General features: G+C 40.3%; 1 protein-coding gene and 1 long non-coding RNA gene across 2 annotated transcripts in view; one reads left to right on the forward strand and one right to left on the reverse strand.

Annotated features, from left to right (window-relative positions):
* The window catches only part of LOC105484286 (limb and CNS expressed 1), a 51,157-nt gene extending 38,037 nt beyond the window's left edge, over positions 1 to 13,120 (forward strand). Inside the window, exons 4-6 of the mRNA XM_071098676.1 lie at positions 138 to 233; positions 8,094 to 8,171; positions 9,948 to 13,120. Coding sequence (XP_070954777.1) covers positions 138 to 233; positions 8,094 to 8,171; positions 9,948 to 10,235 — 462 coding nt within the window. The 3' untranslated portion in view covers positions 10,236 to 13,120. The remainder of the gene's footprint in view (positions 1 to 137; positions 234 to 8,093; positions 8,172 to 9,947) is intronic.
* On the reverse strand, positions 1,419 to 3,506 carry LOC139363595 (uncharacterized). The gene is made up of 3 exons (XR_011624260.1): positions 3,372 to 3,506; positions 3,073 to 3,244; positions 1,419 to 2,179 (listed from the first exon to the last, which is right to left on the reverse strand). It is a non-coding gene; the product is annotated as an uncharacterized lncRNA (long non-coding RNA).
* Positions 13,121 to 19,064: the final 5,944 nt, after the last annotated feature.

The raw sequence follows: 19,064 nt of genomic DNA on the forward strand, positions 1-19,064 counted from the left end.
TTGGTTGTAGAGTGAACATCTGTTCAAGTTAGACCAAAAATAGAAGGCTTGCTGTGTGGTCACAGAATTAATTTGTGACCATTCAAAGAAGAGGAGGAAAAATCAGTAATTTTTCTTTTTCTGCTTGCTTTCCCAAGGGCACTTTAGATGATGCGGATGACCCCAGCACCAGTGTTGGAGCCTATCACTACATGCTGGAGTCAAACATGGGGAAGACCATGCTGGAATTTCAGGTACCTGCCTGCCTGCCACATATTTATTTGATTATCCAATCCAGAAGCCTAAGAGAAATGCAACACTTATCACTAATATCTCCTGACCCAGTAATCTTTTGGTATTAAGTGTTTTTGGTCATTTTAATTTAACCCTCCTGGAATCCAGCATGGTAGCCCCATCTCGGCCACATCTCATACGCCTAAACAAACACACAATCGGGAAACAATCTTTGCTTTTATAAAGGAAAGTATAAGACAAATCTAAGAAATTGGTGAGGTACACCACATGCTTATGATTCTGTAATGTTTCAGCACAAAGCTCCCCCCTAAACCAATGAAAACAGTTTGACATGTTGGTTGTTACCATCTGCTTCTTAATTTTCAAGTCCTATAACTTCTGAAAGTTCCTGCAGTGCATATTAAACAAAATCCTCCTTGGGTCTGGTTTTCTATTAAACAAGTTCTGTCACCTCCTATCATCAATGAAATAAAAAAAAAATTAACAATCTGTAACTCCTTTTCATCCACTGCCAACAAATGATAACAAGAGCTGAGGAACTATATTACCTATTATTTCTAAAATATATTGTTATGTTAGTAACAACAATAGTAATAACAGCTGACACTTATGGATGCTTACTTTGGCCCATGCTTAGCATTTAACAAATAGTGTCATAATTTAACACTCACAATAACTGTATGAGGTAAATAATATTGTTATCCTCATGTTATCATTGAAGCTAGGGTTCAGGATCAGGCAGTCTAATCTCTGAGCTCACACATCTGACTATTATTCTATATCAGGCTAGACAGATAGAATTTTAGTAGTGATTGGGCATGAAATGTGCTTCCCTTTAAAAAACTTAACTCCAATGCAGTTGAACATCCGTACACATGCAATGCTGGTAGGAATCAGAATGCAATATGACAAAAAGACTTCATGCTTAGAAATTCTGTTTTCTTTTTTTGTTTTTGAGATGGAGTCTTGCTCTGTCGCCCAGGCTAGAGAGCAGTGGTGCGATCTCGGCTCACTGCAAGCTCCGCCTTCTGGGTTCACGCCATTCTCCTGCCTCAGCCTCCCAAGTAGCTGGGACTACAGGCGCCGGCCACCACGCCCGGCTAATTTTTTGTATTTTTAGTAGAGACAGGGTTTCACCATGTTAGCCAGGATAGTCTTGATCTCCTGACCTCGTGATCCACCTGCCTTGGCCTCCCAAAGTGCTGGCATTACAGATGTGAGCCACCGCATCTGGCCTTAGTCATCCAGTTTTATTCTTAAGTAGCCATGGTCTTACTGACCTTTGACGTAGCCTATCTTGGTTAGGAAGCAACAAGGTATCCTTTAAGCCTAGTGGATGGGGCACATGTCAGCTCAGTGGCTTTGACCCAGACTCTGCAGTGGGTTGGCCAGTTCGAGCCTGGCTCTTTTCCTTACCTCAAAATCTATTTCCTCGTTTGGGTGTAAATCAGGGAGAATAACAGTACCTTCCTCAAAGTGCTATTGTGAGGATTAAATGGGATGATATGGGTAGAGTCCAGAAGAGTGCCTGGGGTATAATGAATGCTCAGTGAAAATGAACAACCATTATTATATGTATTTCTGAAGGAGTCTTTGCTTGAAACGCCAGAGGCTACTGGATGGATTCCGTTGACAACTCTGTCTAACCTAGCTCTATTTGAACCTGCACAAAATGGTTCAGGGCCCCTATTGTAGGATAAAAGAGTCGATCTGTAAAAGGTCCTTTTTTTCATAACAATCTAAAACTAAGGAATAATACTTTTAAAAAGAGGTACTTTTTTCAAGAGAAAGAACATAAACTGTAAAAAATCATACAGACCTATGTGTGAAGTCTGCTCTGCCACTTGCCATCTGTGAGCTTGTCCATCATCTGTGAGCTTGTCCATCATCTGTGAGCTTGTCCATCATCTGTGAGCTTGTCCATTCTGAGACTCAGTTTTCTCATCTATAAAACAGGAATACTAATGCCCATTTTGTGGAATTTTTGTGGGACTTAAGTAGTGTAACATTTATAAAGCATCTGGCATAATGCTTCCCCAAGCAGGAATTTCATTTAATTCCTGTTCCCCCTCCAAATCATATTGTAGTTCTTTCATTATGGAATGAACATTGCCTGCCCCCAGTACACAGTAGCTTGTATGTGATTTAGCGCTATTTTTGGAAAAATTAAGAATGATTTTGATTGTGATTGGTTTCGTCTACCAAAGATGGAGGAAGGTGAGATTTTAAAAAAATTCTTAAAATTCCTTCCAAGTACTATGAAAGGCTCTACTCAACCCTCTTTTAGTAATACTTTAATTGCTTTGCTATAGGCTATGTGTTTTCTGTGTGGTCTGTAGTAAGGTATTTAAATTTGTGAAATAATAATTTGAATCCTACTGTGGACATGCTTCATAAATTCTCCTAAAGGAGTCTGGGTACAGGATGGAGACAAAGGAAGAGGAAGATGTGAGGGCAGGGAAAATCCAAACTCCCTTCCCCAGTAGGGATACCGGCAACCCAGGAGGAGGGCCTGTGGAGCGCATCCCTTTTGCTTCCACCAGCCCTAGCTTGCCTGCTGGGACCTGGCACATTCCTTAGTGGCCTGGGTTAAATGCTTCCGCTTGTGTCTACACATAATGGGAATTGCCCACAGACCTGGACTGTTTCTGCCGCCAACACAGCAATTCAGTACCCCTGGTGGGTAATAGATGTGTGTTTGTATCTAGCTATGGATGACTCTACCATATAAAAACAAGCTGGTGTCTCCAGACTGCCCTCGGGCTTTCGCGGGGCGGGAGGGGGGTGGGGGCGTCCTGCAGCTAGCACTCAGAGGAAACATGATAGGCCTCTGCTTACCTTCACTTCGTGGGAGGGAAGCCGGGATGCCTGTTTCGAGGTAGCTTTGCCACAGAGAAAATTGCCTGCTGTTTGCGGGGAAGGCTGGGAGCAGTACTAGTCACTGGGTCTTGTCAAGGTCGGATTCTAGGCAGACGTTGACTGAAGCTGGTTAATATATTTATTCTGAATCCTAATGCAATCCAAGGAAGAGTTGTTTATTTACATCTGCTAAATTTTCCAGGTCGCCTTTTAAAACCTCATCCCATAAACAAATTTCCTCTTAAATCCATTCTCTTGGGTGGGGAGATGGTGCCCACCTGTTTTTCAAGTTCTCCATTTACAGTGTTTGTTTTTCTTATTTCTGATGAATCACAGAGCCAAACCTGTCTCCTAGAAAGAGTTCCAAAGAGAAGCAGTGAGCATTTTCCCTCTACGAAGTAGCTGAAAAGCCAAACATTGTTTCTAACAGAGGCAACACCAGGAAAGGCTGTGAGGACAGAGCCCCGTTGTTGTCTGTTTAAATGAAATGAATGACAAAATAAACCAGGAAAGCTGCAGAGTGAGAGCTGCAACCGAAATTTTCCCCGAAGAGGAAAGAAAATACACAGCTTGATACTTTGTTCTTTATTAAATTTACTCTGCTGGTCAGGACCAGCTGGATAATTTGCCAGGCCCAGTGCAAAATGAAAATCTAGGGGCCCTTGTTGAAAAATTACCAAGAATTTCAAGACAGCAGAGCACTAAACAAAGCAGGGGCCCTGTACAGCGGCGCAGACCTCATGCCCGTGAAGCCGGGCTTGCCCTGAGACAGAGCCACAAGAAGAGACCAGACAAGGGCTAGGCAAGTGAGGCATTTGTCTTGGGTACAAAATTGAAAGGGATGCATAAAAACTTCATAATCAAGATGAATATTATAATGCATTATTTTTAAACTCAAAATTCATGCAAAAAATGCACGATAAACAAAATATCAGAATTATAAATAAAAGACCATGAACATGTATAATTGGCCCCACTCACTTTAAATCTTGCCTCACCTGCCTCACCTTATGAGGCTAAATTGTTTTTCTGTTGGTCTAGGTGGGCCCCTCAGGCTTCCAAATTACCCTACAAACCAAACACCACACCCCCAAAAGACTTCAGTGAGGAGTATGACAGATCCTACAGGAAAAGACAACACTAATGTCCTTTATTTAAAAAAAATTGTGTATATATTCTTTTTTTTTTTCTGAGACAGGAGTCTTGCTATTTTGCCCAGGCTGGGCACAAGCTCATACTCTTCCTGCCTCAGCCTCCCAAGTAGCTGGGACTACAGGCACATTCCACGGCACCTGGCTACACTAACTTCCTTTAGAGTAACAGACCTTCTCCAGGTAGAATACGAGCCAGCAAACACCAGGCAGCAAAGAATCATGGGAAAACTGGCAAGCGGAACTCCACAGCAGCCCTCTCCTTCCCACTCTGCAATCATTCAAGGATTTTCAATGGAATCAGTCAGAGGCATGCAAAGATTTTCTGGAGTTGAGCCAAGAGCTCAAATAGTTTTGGGAAAATTTGAAGAGAGTGAATTTGGTCTTATGAGGGGAAATAAAGAAGTGAGACAGAAAATATGTGAAAATATTTAAATATACTTTATATAATGATGGCAAGATGAATATCTCTACAGAGGACAAAAACTAGATGGGGATATAACGTACGAAGTTGGAAAGGAGGTCATCTTCCCGAGGGAATTTTAAGAACAAGAGCAACACTGAGGAAGTGGCAGTTGTGTTACTGGAGAGAAAAAAATAAAGCTGCTTCATGACGGGATAGAAATTTAGACAAACCAGAGATGGTGAGGAGGTTGACCTTCATCCTGGAGACAAAAACAGTTCAAGTCTCTTTGGGGACATTTTTGAAAGATGAAGGTTGTCAAGGGGCATGAGAAAGGGTTTTGGTTCTGTTCACAGAAGAGCTGTGAATTCTAAAGTCTTAGGAGATTTTCAGGGTGGAATGATAGTCGCTTATGGGGCGGGGAGAGCAGTTAGTGTATAGATAAGAAAGAGAGCCCGGAAGACCCCAGAGGAAGAAAAGTATGTTTCTAAGACAACAATTATCAGAGGATGGAATTAAGAGCCCTGTTAGCAATAGGCTGTTTCTCAAACTGGGCCACAAGGATGCAAGAACAATGCCAAGATAGCTAGCTATAGGAAGCCACAAAATAAATCCCATATATGTGTCTGAGTTCTCAACTTTACGTAAAGATTTAGGGTGGTGGGGATCAGATGGAGGAGTGGAGTCTCACTCACTTGCCCAGGCTGGAGTGCGGTGTCGCGATGGCAGCTCACTGAAGTCTCCGTCTCCCAGGTTCAAACAATTCTCCTGCCTCAGCCTCCCGAGTAGCTGGGATTACAGGCACCCGCCACCACACCTGGCTAATTTTTGTGTTTTTTAGTAGAAACAGGTTTTTACCATTTTGCCCAGGCTGGTCTCCATCTCCTGACCTCAAGTGATCCGCCTGCCTCAGCCTCCCAAGTGCTGGGATTATAGGCGTGAGCCACCGCACCCAGCCAATATTTGTTTTCGCTTTTCTAAAAATGGACATATACAATTGAATACAAAATTTGAGTGGATTTTTATGAGACATAAAACCAAAAAATTTTTCTTATTTACAAATATTTTCACTCCTGTTACATCATAGAGACTGGTTCCCAAATATTAAAAAAAACCTTCGTATTCATTTTTATGGCTTCAAAGTATTCAGTGAGTTGATTTGTTAGTATGGTAGGAAGGGCAACACAAATTTGCCCTCCTCAGCCACTGAGGCTACTTTGATGGAACGCCAGAGAAGAACAGCAGTGACAGTCAGATTGGACAGGATTTGATTTCTAGAACAAAGCACTCTCACTTTTTCAACTTAGCATAGTGATGTGATGAAGTGAAAATCTGAACAAGAGCAGGAAGATGTGGAGGAGAGGGGCCAGGAGGGGGCAGCATCCCTGGGCACGGGACCCAGGACCCTGTGCAGACAGGGAGGTCTCCATCTGGGGCAGAAGGAGCTGCTCAGCTGGTATTCATGTGTGTTTTAATTAGCAGACACAAGTGGTTTTGCTTTTACTGAGGTGTCTGTGGGCTCTTAGAGTGCTTACTGTGCAGTGAACTTAGACAAAATGCCAAACTGGATCTCTGACAGAAAAGAAGTAAAACATTTCATTCTAATGGCAATTTTAGACATGAGAGAAGTGCTATTTGCTCTTCTAATAATCTGATAGCTTTAAAATTTACCAAATAATTTTAAGATGCCTAAAACCTGACTATGAATCTCCTGATTTTCATACGAGAACCTCTTCCCGAGCAAGCAGATGTAAAGACAGTTAATTAAAGTCAGCTTTTTTGTTTTGTTTTAAGAGAGAAAATATTATGTTGCCCAGGCTGGTCTCAAACTATTGGGCTCAATCAATTCTCCTGCCTTAGCCTCCCAAGTTGCTAGGACTATAGGCACACACCACCGTGCCCAGCTAAAAGCTTTTTTGAATGAGCAATAGGACATCTGTCTATGTTAAGTTTTCATAACTATTTTTAAGACATGAAAGCTCCTTGATTGTATAGAGTTATTTTTCAATAATTTCAATAACTGCAGGCTATTAATCCACAATAGATGTATCTCTGACAAAAAAAAAAAAAACAAAACTATAAGTGAAATGCAAATAATTTCAGTGGAAAACTCATTATAACCGCATTAGGAAAATGAAAATCTTCAGTATACCTTAGCTTACCGTTGATATCACAAAAGGCAAGGAAATGATGGTGCTGATAGTCTGAATGCTGTGCTTAGCCCTGGCCCTTGGATTTGGAAACCATGGGTGAGTTTTAATGTCAATACAACCTTATTGTATACATTTCAAGGCATTTTTCTTGACTGAATTTATAAATTTAGGAGTATTGAACAGTTTCTGTAGTTTGTTCATTATATGTTTTATATTGACAAAAGACAAAATAATAATAAATTTAGTTTAACGATCTAGCTGACTTTTACTTGCAATTTTAGAATTGGGTAACACCTCCTTCTGTAAAACAGAATGAGTGTTCCGATGGGCTGAGCAGAGGAAGTTGGCTTTAGGCAGAAAAGGGCTGAAGAAGGAAGAAACAGAGGACAGAAATGGATTGGTCATTTCATAGTTACTTCTCTTGTAAAGATTAAAGCAGACGAGACTTCTTTATTATGCTGGCTAAAACTGGCTTGTTTGGGGATTTGGGTATATTTATTTTTGGGCTTAAATTTTTGAGAGTTAAATTGTTTTCTTTAAGATATAACATAGTCACGTGATTCAAAACTCAGTAAGTTTTGCAAAATAATGTCACAAGAAGGTCTCCCTCCTATTCCTGTCCCCTAGGCATTCCTCTGGTATTCCAGAGACAGCTAACGTTACCAGATCCTTTTGTATCTTACTAGAACTCTTCTAGGCATTTACAAGCAAACATGTATATAGCAATCTTCTTAATCAAATAGTAGCACACATTACACACTGTTGTGTACCTTGCTTTTATTTTAACACATCATAGAATTCTTTCTATTTAAACTTATGGAACATTCTCATCCTTTCTTTGTGATTGCAAAGTGTTCAGTAGTATAGATATATCATACTTTAGCCATTCCTCTAAAAGTGACCATTTAAGATGCTCTCAGTCTCCAGCAATTTTTAAAAATGATGCAATGTAAAACCTTGCCTATACACTATTTCTCAGATGTCCTGGTATATTTAAATAACTTCTTGAGTGTAGAACTGTTCAGTGTATTATTTTTAATGCTGAAAGACATTTGTCAAATATTTAGCCATTTCATTACACAAGTAATGTAATGCTGTGGATATAGCAAAGGAGGGAGAGAAGAATGTTTCAGAAGCCTGGGGACCCTGGGCTTGGGAAAGTCCCAAAGTGTTGTGACAATATTGTGTATTCTGTTTCCTGATATATTTGGGAATTAAGAGTTATGCCCTGCTCAGCTCTCACCAATGCACATTTCGGATTTGGGACCAATGATAGTTGTTTGGGTTTTGTAGGAGCTGATGACCATTTTCCAACTATTGCACTGGAATGGAAGCCTAAAAGCCCTTCGTGAAACAAAGTGTTCCCGACAGGTAAGATTTTCTAATCAAGTCTGGTTCGTGTTGTATGAACTAAGCAGGTGGCTCATGATCTTCCTAGGAGATTTCCTTTATTCGGATTTTTCCGAATATAAATTTGGTAACTTATTTATTAAGAGCAGAGGACACATGAAGAAATATATGGAACAGCCCCACTGAGTCAGGGACTGACCAAATATACACACTAAAAAGAACGTGGGCACAGGACTGATTTAGGTACTTGTACTGAATGCAAACCGAAAGGATCATAAAGGCAGACAGCTTCTAAAGAAAATCCTGGATCTGCTCCATACGCCTCCCCTGCCTCCCTGGAATGTGTGCCCTCTTGCACGTTCTGATGCAGAAACTTGAAAATGCACTGCTTCTGAAACCTCGTCGCTGGAGAGTGGCCAAGTTGGTGGCCGGAGAAGAGTATTTCCTACTCCTGCCAAAAGTCCCCAATAAACAACAGAAATGATTAGAAACTCTGACAAGCCGGCATTTAATCACCCCCGTTTTTTTGGGTTAGAAGTTTCTTCTTTATTTTTCAGAGACACGGTCTCGGTCTCACTATTTCTTTGTTATTTATGAGAAGCACCCTTCCCCCTTTTTAAATAGCTAATGTAAACCCCCTCCTGTGTATTTAATGGTTTTCACCTGTTGTTCTCCAAGATTTATCCTTCCTCTACCCACCGTTAGAATGTGAAAGATGGTCGTTTATTTCTGAGAATTTCCTAGTAGGAATTGGTATGAGGAAGAAAGCCTCTGGCAGTCAGCAAGGTAAGGGTGGGTGTAAGCAGCTTTCCATGCACTGCAGCCCCTGGAGATTTTAGTTGTTCTTTGCTTAGAAAGTCTAGGTTTCAGATGTCAAAGATGGAAAAGAAATGAGTAGCTGACAATGGCTTTGGGTTTTTTTTTTTCCTTTTCCTTTGATTTTACAAAAGGCCTTTGAAATATGCTGGTTGGGTTATAAACACTTTTCCATGATGGTTTTTAATTTGTTAAGGTCATAAATGCATACCATATGTTCTTGAAAATAAAAATAAGCAATGCATTCGCTCCACATGATCAACTCTGCATATGATGTTATTATGTATTGACAAATTTTTCACACAAGAATCGACAGGCAGTAACTAATTTTTAATTATTTGCAAAAGTAAAAGACAATGTACCATGAAGGTATCATTATGATATCAATAATGGAGATATCTACCTTCCATCATACATTTCTAAACTCCCTTCTGTATTTACTGTGAGACAGTTGGACCGTCTCCCTTGTGCTGATACCACAGTTGATTCTCCTGGTTTCTAAATGATACTCTGAGATGCCCTTAACTAAGAGCTTCCTGCTTTCTTCAGTGGGTTTGACCAAATGCCATTCTGCCCAAATCCCTCTGTAGAGCTACTTCCCTCTCTTTCCAAAGGAAGTAATGCTGGGCAACAGGGTTCAATGAATAAATGAGGTCATATTCATACCAGTTGTTGTAGGAATGTATTTTCAGTGAATGGCTTGTATTTCTAGAAGTGGCAGAGCTGTGTTTGGTGAACATTATTGAGTCATTCCGGTGATGTGTTTTGACTCAACCTGGAGTGGTGTGCTTTGCTAGGCCAACTTAGCCCTTCATTTCCTTTACAGAAGTAAACCAGTGGGTTTTGGTTTCAGTTTTTGAACATGAGAGAGGTTGGGTTGTTGATAAAATCCTAATGGACGTGGGAAGCAGGGGGAGGCATGTGGACAGGTTTCTTTGTTGCTCTTTATTGACACCCTGGACTTTGTTTCTTGGCCCCCAGGAAGTCATCTCCTACTATTCTCAGTATTCTCTAGATGAAAAGATGCGCAGCCACATGGCCCTAGACTGGATCATGAAGGAGCGGGAGTCACCAGGAATTGTCTCTCAAGAGCTACGAATGGCCCTGAGGCAGTTGGAGGAAGCCAGGAAAGCAGGACAAGAACTACGGTTTTACAAAGAAAAGAAAGAAATCTTGAGCTTAGCCCTGACTCAGATCTGCAGTGACCCTGACACTTCCTCACCCAGTGATGACCAGCTGAGCCTTACAGCCCTGTGTGGCTATCACTAGCAAGGCCAAGCCCCGGGTGCCCTCAGTGATGGCAGAGGCCAGACTCTAACATTAGGAATCTCAGCGCAGAGGTCCTCAGAGGCTCTAGCATCTCTAGCTACTACCGGAAGGCTCTCCTAACCCTCTCCACACATTCCATTTACAGAGTATGAGAGTTGTAGGACCCTTACAAGACCCAACAAGCCACTCAATGCATTTTTTCCATCACACTCTCAATAGTTCCAGCTCAGGATGAAAGGATAGACACAAAACTGTTCGAAAAACATTTCCAGGCCTGGCTCCAACCTAAAGCCTGATTGACATGTGCCTTGCTAGATTATATATGTTGTTTCAAAGAATAGTCCAATATAGCATCCCCCAAAAGAACAGCAGCCAGAACTAGGTAAAGTAGCATGATAGCAGTTTTAAAAGATACTTAGGATTAAATAAATAATATGGATTGTTTTAAAAAATATATAAGGATCAGAGTCTCTTTCTAAGCTTTGTAAGCTAAGCAATAGTTTATGTCCCACTAGATACACTGCAAAGCTACAGTGGGGATTTTATCTGGGCATCTCACCATCAAAGATCTTGAAATAGTAATAGTATGAAAATACTAGATAAAACTAATGTTTAAAATGCTTTTGTAATAATAATTTTTTAAAACCCATGCTCTTCCATATATGGGGATAAATATCACCTAGAAAAGTAGCCTCACTCTTATTCCTCAAGAATATCCAACTTTTATGAGTCTTGCAATCAATTATGTTCATTTTTAATTTGCAAATAGATAACCTGAACTAATTTGTTCTTATTTTTTGCCACTGCAAACATATATCTACAGGGAGAAAAATTAATGGCATTTCAAAGGTTAAAACATTTTGAAAAATTATTAGCATGTGACAAAGAATGCTTGCATTTGATTAGTTTCACCAGCATTTGAAAGAAGGACTCTTTAGCTCTTTTTGTTATTCAAGAGCATAAGCAACCAGTAGCTCAAATGTAGTATCATTATTAAGTTTAAGTCACTGGAATCTTCTTTAAAGGAGGGATAAGACATTGCCATCTCTAATTGACTCATCTGTATGGGTCAATCCACTGATCAGAAAATAAAAATTTTTTTTTTTTTTTTTTTTTTTAGTAGAGATAATATTTCATCCTGTTGCCCAGGCTGGTCTTGAACTCCTAGGCTTAAGCAATCTGCCTACCTCTGCCTCCCAAAGTGCTGAGATTACAGGCGTGAGCCACCATGGCTGGCCTAAACTAATTTTTAGATAGTTCCTGGTCACTCAAATTTAAGAATGTCAGCAATGTCAATTTTAAATGCTCATAGGTATTTCCTTATCTATAACGTGAAAATGATTATTCTGCATTTTATCCAATAGTCCAAATTAAAGAAAATATTTTTCTCAATTTAAAATAATTTCTTTTTCTTTTGTTTATGCAAGTGCATACATGCTTCACTGAAAGCAAAACCATTATAATTACATTAAAGTTTATAAAATAAGATATTTTAACCTCATATCTAATAAGTATGTACAAAGGTAACTATCACTCCTTAAATTCACATGAAAACTACTGTAACTGATCATGTATTTTGGAATTAGACTTGATAATAAAAGATTATCATGTATCACATATCTCACACCAGGGGAACATTTAGCTACATAATTGTCCCACTTTAATATCTTTTAAAGGTAATAGTAATTTTTGACACATTTTATTTTAAAATATTATTTAAACAAAAGTTACATTCCTCTCCACAATGAGGCTAAATGTCACTTAGGAAAGAACTTTATTCCCTTATATTCCTGAAAAGGAATCAGAATTAACATTTTTATGTTGAATAAATTTTAAAATCTAGGAAACATTCTATTTAACTTTTTTCATAAAGCCATTACTCTTTACATTGCCATTTCCAAAAAGCTACAATTTCCCATGTTGGATGTGATTAAAGTTAGGCACACCTTTACTACATTAGCAGCCTTTGACAATGACTTCCTCAAACTGACACCATCTTAATTAGATGCAGGGACAGGGATCGGATGGTATGATATCAAATTTACTTTCTGTCCTACAAGTTAAAAACTGTACCCATTCTGTAAATTGAAAATAGAGGTTCTCCCTTGGCCACTGTCAGTTTTTCCTGACTGGTCAAAACTGCCCATTCTTCTTGGAATGGTATGGAAGCTTCAGCAAAAGACGTAAAAGTCAGAATCTTTGATGGTTCCTTGAATGCTCATTTGGTAGTAAATCAATTTCAGCTGAGACATAAGGGCTGCCAGTACATCATATAAACATCTTTATAGCCTAGAGAAAAGAAGGTTGAAGAGCAAAGCAGATTTTTTTTTTCCTTTTCTATATCTTGTTCTGAACAACACACTGTGATAAAGGGGACTAGAGTGGAAGATTCCCTATTTAAACACATGAAGCTCTGGATCCTAGCCTTTTTTGGTTATAAACCCTTTGAGAATCTGATAAAAGCTATGGATCATCTCCTAGGAAAATCGAACAAAACATATACATTCACGTTACACAGTTCCAGAATATATGGACCCCCCAAAGACCATGGATTGCCCTAGGAGATCCTTAGATTCTTGTTTAGAACTGTTGATTTTGAACACAACATACAGTGTCAAAGTTTACATCAGTGATCCACCATAACTCAGACATAGCCCAGGTAGCCTGTTTCTAACACAACTGTCATAATTCTGAAATCCAAAATTGCACTGTGTTTAACAGGAGTTAGTTTAATTTCCACAAAATCCAAATTTACCGTATTATTGTTTTTTAAAAAGCAGTTTAGAGCAAACTAGTCGCTAAACTCGGGTGAATGGGACAGAAAGTACAGATTTAATAAAGTCATACCTCTAATGTTCAGAATTTGGTTGTCTATTTGTTCAAAGCTATAGTTCACTCCTATTTTTGCTGTTAAATTTATTTACCTATTTCTAGAAAAGGAAAATAATTAAACCATAGATATTCCTGAAATGCTGTACCTGTATCAACTATGAATCTGATCAGCTAAGTCTCCGGAAAAAGAGAATCAAAAGGATAAAGGTTTAACACTTTTCTGTTTCTTTAGAGAAAGTTTTCAAAGCCAGAGGTGGTGTAGTAGTTGACTTTATCTCTAGCTGAGATGCTTTAGAGAATTCTGATTTTTATCATGCCATGCCTTTCTTTTTATCCAAAGGACAAAAGAAGCTGGACTAAGAATATTTTTATACTATATTCGAAGGTAAACATTAGTTAAGATGTTATCTCTTATATATTATTGATTTTTTTGTTGGTTTGCCTTACAGAAATGCAAATATCAAGATTTCTTCTATAGTGTCCATCCTTAAAGGTAACATTAAGATTGTTTTTAGGCAAGGCTCTAGGAAAATGAAAATCCTTCTCCTTATAACAGTGGTTCTCCATTTTGACTGCACATTAGAAATACCCAAGGAACCTTAAAAAACCCTAAATATCCAGATTGTACCCAAACCAATTAAATCAGACTCTGGGAGTGGAGCGCAGGCATCAGTATTTTCTAAAGCTCCCCAGGCAGTTCTAACACGCGGAAGGCTGATAACCACCGCTCGCTCCAGAAGTACTGGCTCAGAGGTCTATGCCTAACCACTGGGAACTATTACTCCACTTGACCTTGACATCAAACTCAAATGTGAAGCTCTTCTGAGCTGGGTAGAAGCACATTTTTTTGCTTGGATAAGAGGTCACTCCTGGAAGCCAGGACTAAAGCAGGGCAAGTACACACACATGTGCATACATGCACAAACACCCCTCATCTGAGCAGGAGAGCCAGGTTCTGCCCCAGGGTCCAAGCTCTCTTTCTCAAATATGATAGATAACTATCTGCACCAGAATCGTATCGGTTACTATTTAAAAATACAACTTCCTAGGCTGCACCTTAGACCTTGCAACCAAATTCCAGGAGAGGGTCTGGATTTTGTACCACTTCACCAGGTGTTTCTGATCATACTTCAACTTGAGATCTTCTGGGTGAAAGCTACCTAACACATCCTTTACTGGGCAGCAGAGCCCTGGCTTCTACAGAGAGAGCACAGAAAGGAATAAGGGAGTGTGTGAAAGGTTGCCTCTCCGCCCCTCCTGGAAGCTAGAGAGAAGAAGGGGCAAAAAGATGTGTTGCATTTACCTCTCAAATGAGCAGCACCCGCTCTTTGATCACTTTGGCCCCAACATTTGGTATTACTTTTAATCCCTTTCCTAGAAACCATAAAAATATCTATCAGCTCGTGGTTAAAGTCACATTTTAATATCTAACTAAGTCCCGGTAACACTTTCCTCCTTGGAGCAAAGTAGGTGGTCAAAAAGGCAAGCAGAAGCTTCTTTTGAGAGCTATTGATTCTCTAGTGTTGTTGCTTCCCAAGCAAAAGTCCCAGATTGCCACCTATTTATAGGCACTTCCCAATTCTAGCCCCAACTGGGCTTCACATGTCCATTTGTAAGTCAGTTCAACTGTGAGGATAATACATTTTTCTGTAGGATCAAGGTCATAAATGGTGGTAAGTTTCCCAGACCAGCCTATACAGGCCATAGAGTGCCTAAAACATTGACAGTGGGACATAATGCAGTTCTGGGTTGTGAGTGGGCAGAGGAAGGCAGCACAAGGAGCAGCTGTGAGTTTAGGGCATCATATGGAAACACCTCCCTGGAGAGTGTTTCTCAGTTTCAGACTGGTTCTCCAGACACTCCCTTTATTTTCGCTTTGTCCCCTCACAGATTAGCTTGCCAGTGCCCCACCTACTCCCATGACCTATTGCCTTTTCTGATCACGGCTGCTTCTACTTTTGACTTGCTAAGGAGAGATTTTTTTTTTTTTTTTCCTGTGTTTCCTACAAAACTTTGGAAGTGTCTGAGTTAGTACCACTAGAAACAGGAACATTCAGGTGACCTGAAAAAGGCAGCCACTAAGCCTCTTCTCAGAGCCTATTTTCACTAGGGCCTGCGGGGAAAGACATGAGCACACAAGGCAAAACTGTGTGGGACAGGCCAGCAATGGAGCCTGACCCAGTCACCCAAACCTCTGAGGTTCTTGCTTGGCTGTTGTTGGCTTCACGTGATGTTGCCCTGTCCTGATCACAGCTAGCTACTCCATAGGCCAGCCAGTGATTCTGGGTATTTGGGCTCAAAACCACAAACTGGATCAATCAGTCTGTCCTCTCAGGATGTGAACTTAAAAGCACAGAAGGAACTGGCCAGTTAGAGTTCAGAGCTGAAGTGGGAAGAGTCTGTCCATGAAAGGTGTGGTCTCTGCAGGTGGAAGGGATGAAGAAGCAGGAACCATAAGTCAGCAAAGGAAGCTGATCAGTACAAGGGGAAGAAGCTGCTTGGTGTTGAGAGCAGATGCAGAGAGAGGCAGAGACGGGAGACGATGAGGCCCAGGAGGGCATGATAATGATGAGGAATTGCTGGCCCATGTGCCCTGCAATAACCTTTCCTTGGTTGCAAGGATCACATACCTCGCAACCAAAGAAATCTCACTGTATTAGCCCATTTTCACGCTGCTGATAAAGACATACCTGAAAGTGGGCAATTTACAAAAGAAAGAGGTTTAATGAACTTACAGTTCCTCATGGCTGGGGAGGCCTCACAATCATGGTGGAAGGCAAGGAGGAGCAAGTCACATCTTACATAGATGGCAGCAAGAAAATAGAGAGAGCTTGTGCCGAGAAACTTCCATTTTTAAAACTATCAGCTCTTGTGAGACTTATTCACTATCACAACAACAGCAGGGGAAAGACCCGCCCCCATGATTCAATTATCTCCCACAGGGTCCCTCCCACAACATGTGAGAATTATGGGAGCTACAAGATGAGAATTAGGTGGGGACACAAAGCCAAACCATATCACCCACCTTACTCATTTCAGAGCAAAGTCACATTTTATTATTCCACTCTTTTCAACCTAAGAAAAGACCAGAAACAATGACACGAGGAGGACCTTCTTCAAGCGATAGAAATGCTGTGGAGAAAACTAGATTTAGGACTGGTGCAGGGTTAACTTTCTCCTCACCCACTGCCCCCTCACTCCAGTGTTATGTCTCACGCTGGTCAGGAGTTCTCCCCAACTCTGAAATAAACACATGTATTATATGCTAACCATACAGTCCTTGCTCCATACGTACAAATTCCTGTTTTCTCACTTTCCACAGGAGGTCTGACTACAGGGGGAAAATATAACTCTATTTTTACAGAGATAGAATTCATAGCCTAACTATTTGTTGTCTTCTTCAAAAATTAATCACCTTGGGAAATAAATAACATGTTCTGACCACACTCAAGAGTGCTGTCTTTGCCAAAGACATTCCTGTCACTAACTCCTCCTTGAGAATGTCCCTCTGAGTCTGCGTGAGCAAAGGAAGAAAAGCAGTCTCTTCTAGGCTGAAAGACCTCAGCATCCTGAATGGACTAGTTAATCTCAGCATCTCGACTATTAGGCCCAGCACTTAGCAGGTGATCAGTGTTGAATATAAATCTGTCATAAATATCTTGATGCCTTCCTTCTTCTCTTCTTGAGGAAGAACCTTACCTGGCTCTATTCTGCTGGTTTAGTCAGGACTCACTTGGTTGCAAGATTGAAGCCCAAATCAACCTGCGAGGCGAATAGGAAGGTTACTGGCTCATGATACAAAATAGTCCCAGGAGAGTTTCTGCTCCAAGTATATCCGGATCAAGGCATGGAAATCAAGACTTAGTCTCATTATGTGGATATACACACATGTGCACATCCATGGGTCTCATCGCTCATGTCTTAAATCTGTTTCCTTTTATGTTGGCTCCATTTTTAAGCAGGCTCTGTCTTTGTAGTAGCAAGTGGAAGCCAGTAGCTTCATGCTTATATCATAGCAGAATGAGAAATTCTCCTCCCAACAGTTAAAATCCAAGTACCAGAATTGAATGCCATCATGCCCCGTTTCAGTCATGTGTCCATCCCTGGATCAATGACTATGGCCAGGCTCGTCACATGTCTGTGTCCTGGGACTAGTGGTCAAGTCAGCCTACCTGAACAACTTAGACCTGGTTGAGGAGTAGTCACTCAAGAAAGATATGAGTTCAATTGCCAGGGGAAAATGTGGCCATTTCCCAGGAGATATTAAAAGCTGTTTTCTCCTAGAGAGCCTTCAAAGACAGAATGAACGACAGAAGAAACACAGCCTCTCCAACCACAAGTTGGGACAGAGGCTTCTGGGTAGATAAAAACAACAGATGTATACTATGAATACATCGTACCATTTCCAACAATCTAATCCATCCTCAAAGGACACACTTTGTCACCACTAACAGTGTTCAAAAGCACTTTCTGTCCAAAGGGCATCCAAAAATGCTTCCAGACAAATCACACACTGGAATAAGCATACGGGTTCCCTGAGGACTCTCCTGAAGGAGACAGCGCTCATTTGTTTGTAAGCGTTCTGTTGTGCAGAGAAACCTAATCACTTGCCTTACTCTGCAGTCACACTTCATATATCTTCAGTGCTGATGGACTGTTGTTATGCAAGTGAGTCAGGAAATTTCCTCTGGTCTATTTCTAGTGGGCCCTGGCTTTCATTATCAGTGGCTGCTAATACCTTAATAGGAAAGAAAACAGTTGATCCCAACAAGTAAATACAGTTTTAGGGAAACTGGACAGTTCAACAGCCTGGTTGGTTTGTTTATCTCTTGCTACTAAGCAAGTTGCAAACCTTAACTATGACTCTACTCTGACCCATGAGACCCGACTCAGGTGGTCATAAAATGATTTGGGCAACAATTAATTCTGAGGCAATCCACTGTGTATCTCTCAGATATTTCCATATTTTCCTGTAGTTATTTTATAGATGATGTCTAAGAGTTAATAGGAAGTACTTGGCACAATCATGTTTTCACACGGAAATTTTGAAAACACAAGTGACCCTATGAGGTTCCAGATTGCCAGGTAAGTTAAAAAGTAGTCCTGACATTATAATTAACTGAAACTAAAAAGGAGGAGATGCTTTGCCTTTTCAGTTAATCTTTTCTCTCAGATGGCCTGAGAATTTTATTCGTTTGCTCATTTATTTATTGTGGCTATTTGGATTAAAACAATTATTTTTTTTTTGGTCACAAAGCCACCAAAGCAAACAAATGAAAAAATTGGGGAAGGAATTTTAATTCTCTTAAAAGCCAAAACAAAAAAGCTTCTGATGCCTCACAAAAATATATTTGTTAAAGAGTAGGTTTAGTAAAATAGAGAATTTAAATTAAGACAACTTTCCTTCATCCTGCCTTGCATCTAGAGCATTCGTATTGGCAACATGTTTTCCAACCTTTTTCTATTTTTTCACAGACATCCAAGGAGAGTGTCTCCTAGTCCTGTTCACCAATTGTCTATGAAAAGCCAAGGCGGCTTTGCTCTCACTCCACTGAAAAGAGGCTTCGACAGGCTGCTGAGATGGGCAGCTTGGGCAGCTTCGTCCCAGGCATTGCAGGTGTCACACACACTGACAGTACGTTTCACAGGATCTAAAATAAATGGCCTAAAAAGCAAGAAAATTAAAAACCAAAACTGTCACTTTCTAAAATCTATTTCTTTCTCTCTCTCTGTCTATATATGTGTGTGTGTATATATAAAATATATATTATATATTATATATTATAGTTTTGGCTGCATCCCCACCCAAAATCTCATCATGAATTGTAATAATCCCCACATATCAAGGGTGGGACCAGGGGGAGATAATTGAGTCATGGGTGCACCTTCCCCCATACCATTCTCCTGATAGTGAGTGAGTTCTCATGAGACCTGATGGTTTTATAAGGTGCTTCCCGCTTTGCTCAGCTCTCGCTTCTCCTTCCTGCCCCCATGTGA

The sequence above is a fragment of the Macaca nemestrina genome, chromosome 6 (genome assembly GCF_043159975.1).
Source record: "Macaca nemestrina isolate mMacNem1 chromosome 6, mMacNem.hap1, whole genome shotgun sequence".
NCBI lineage: Eukaryota > Metazoa > Chordata > Mammalia > Primates > Cercopithecidae > Macaca > Macaca nemestrina.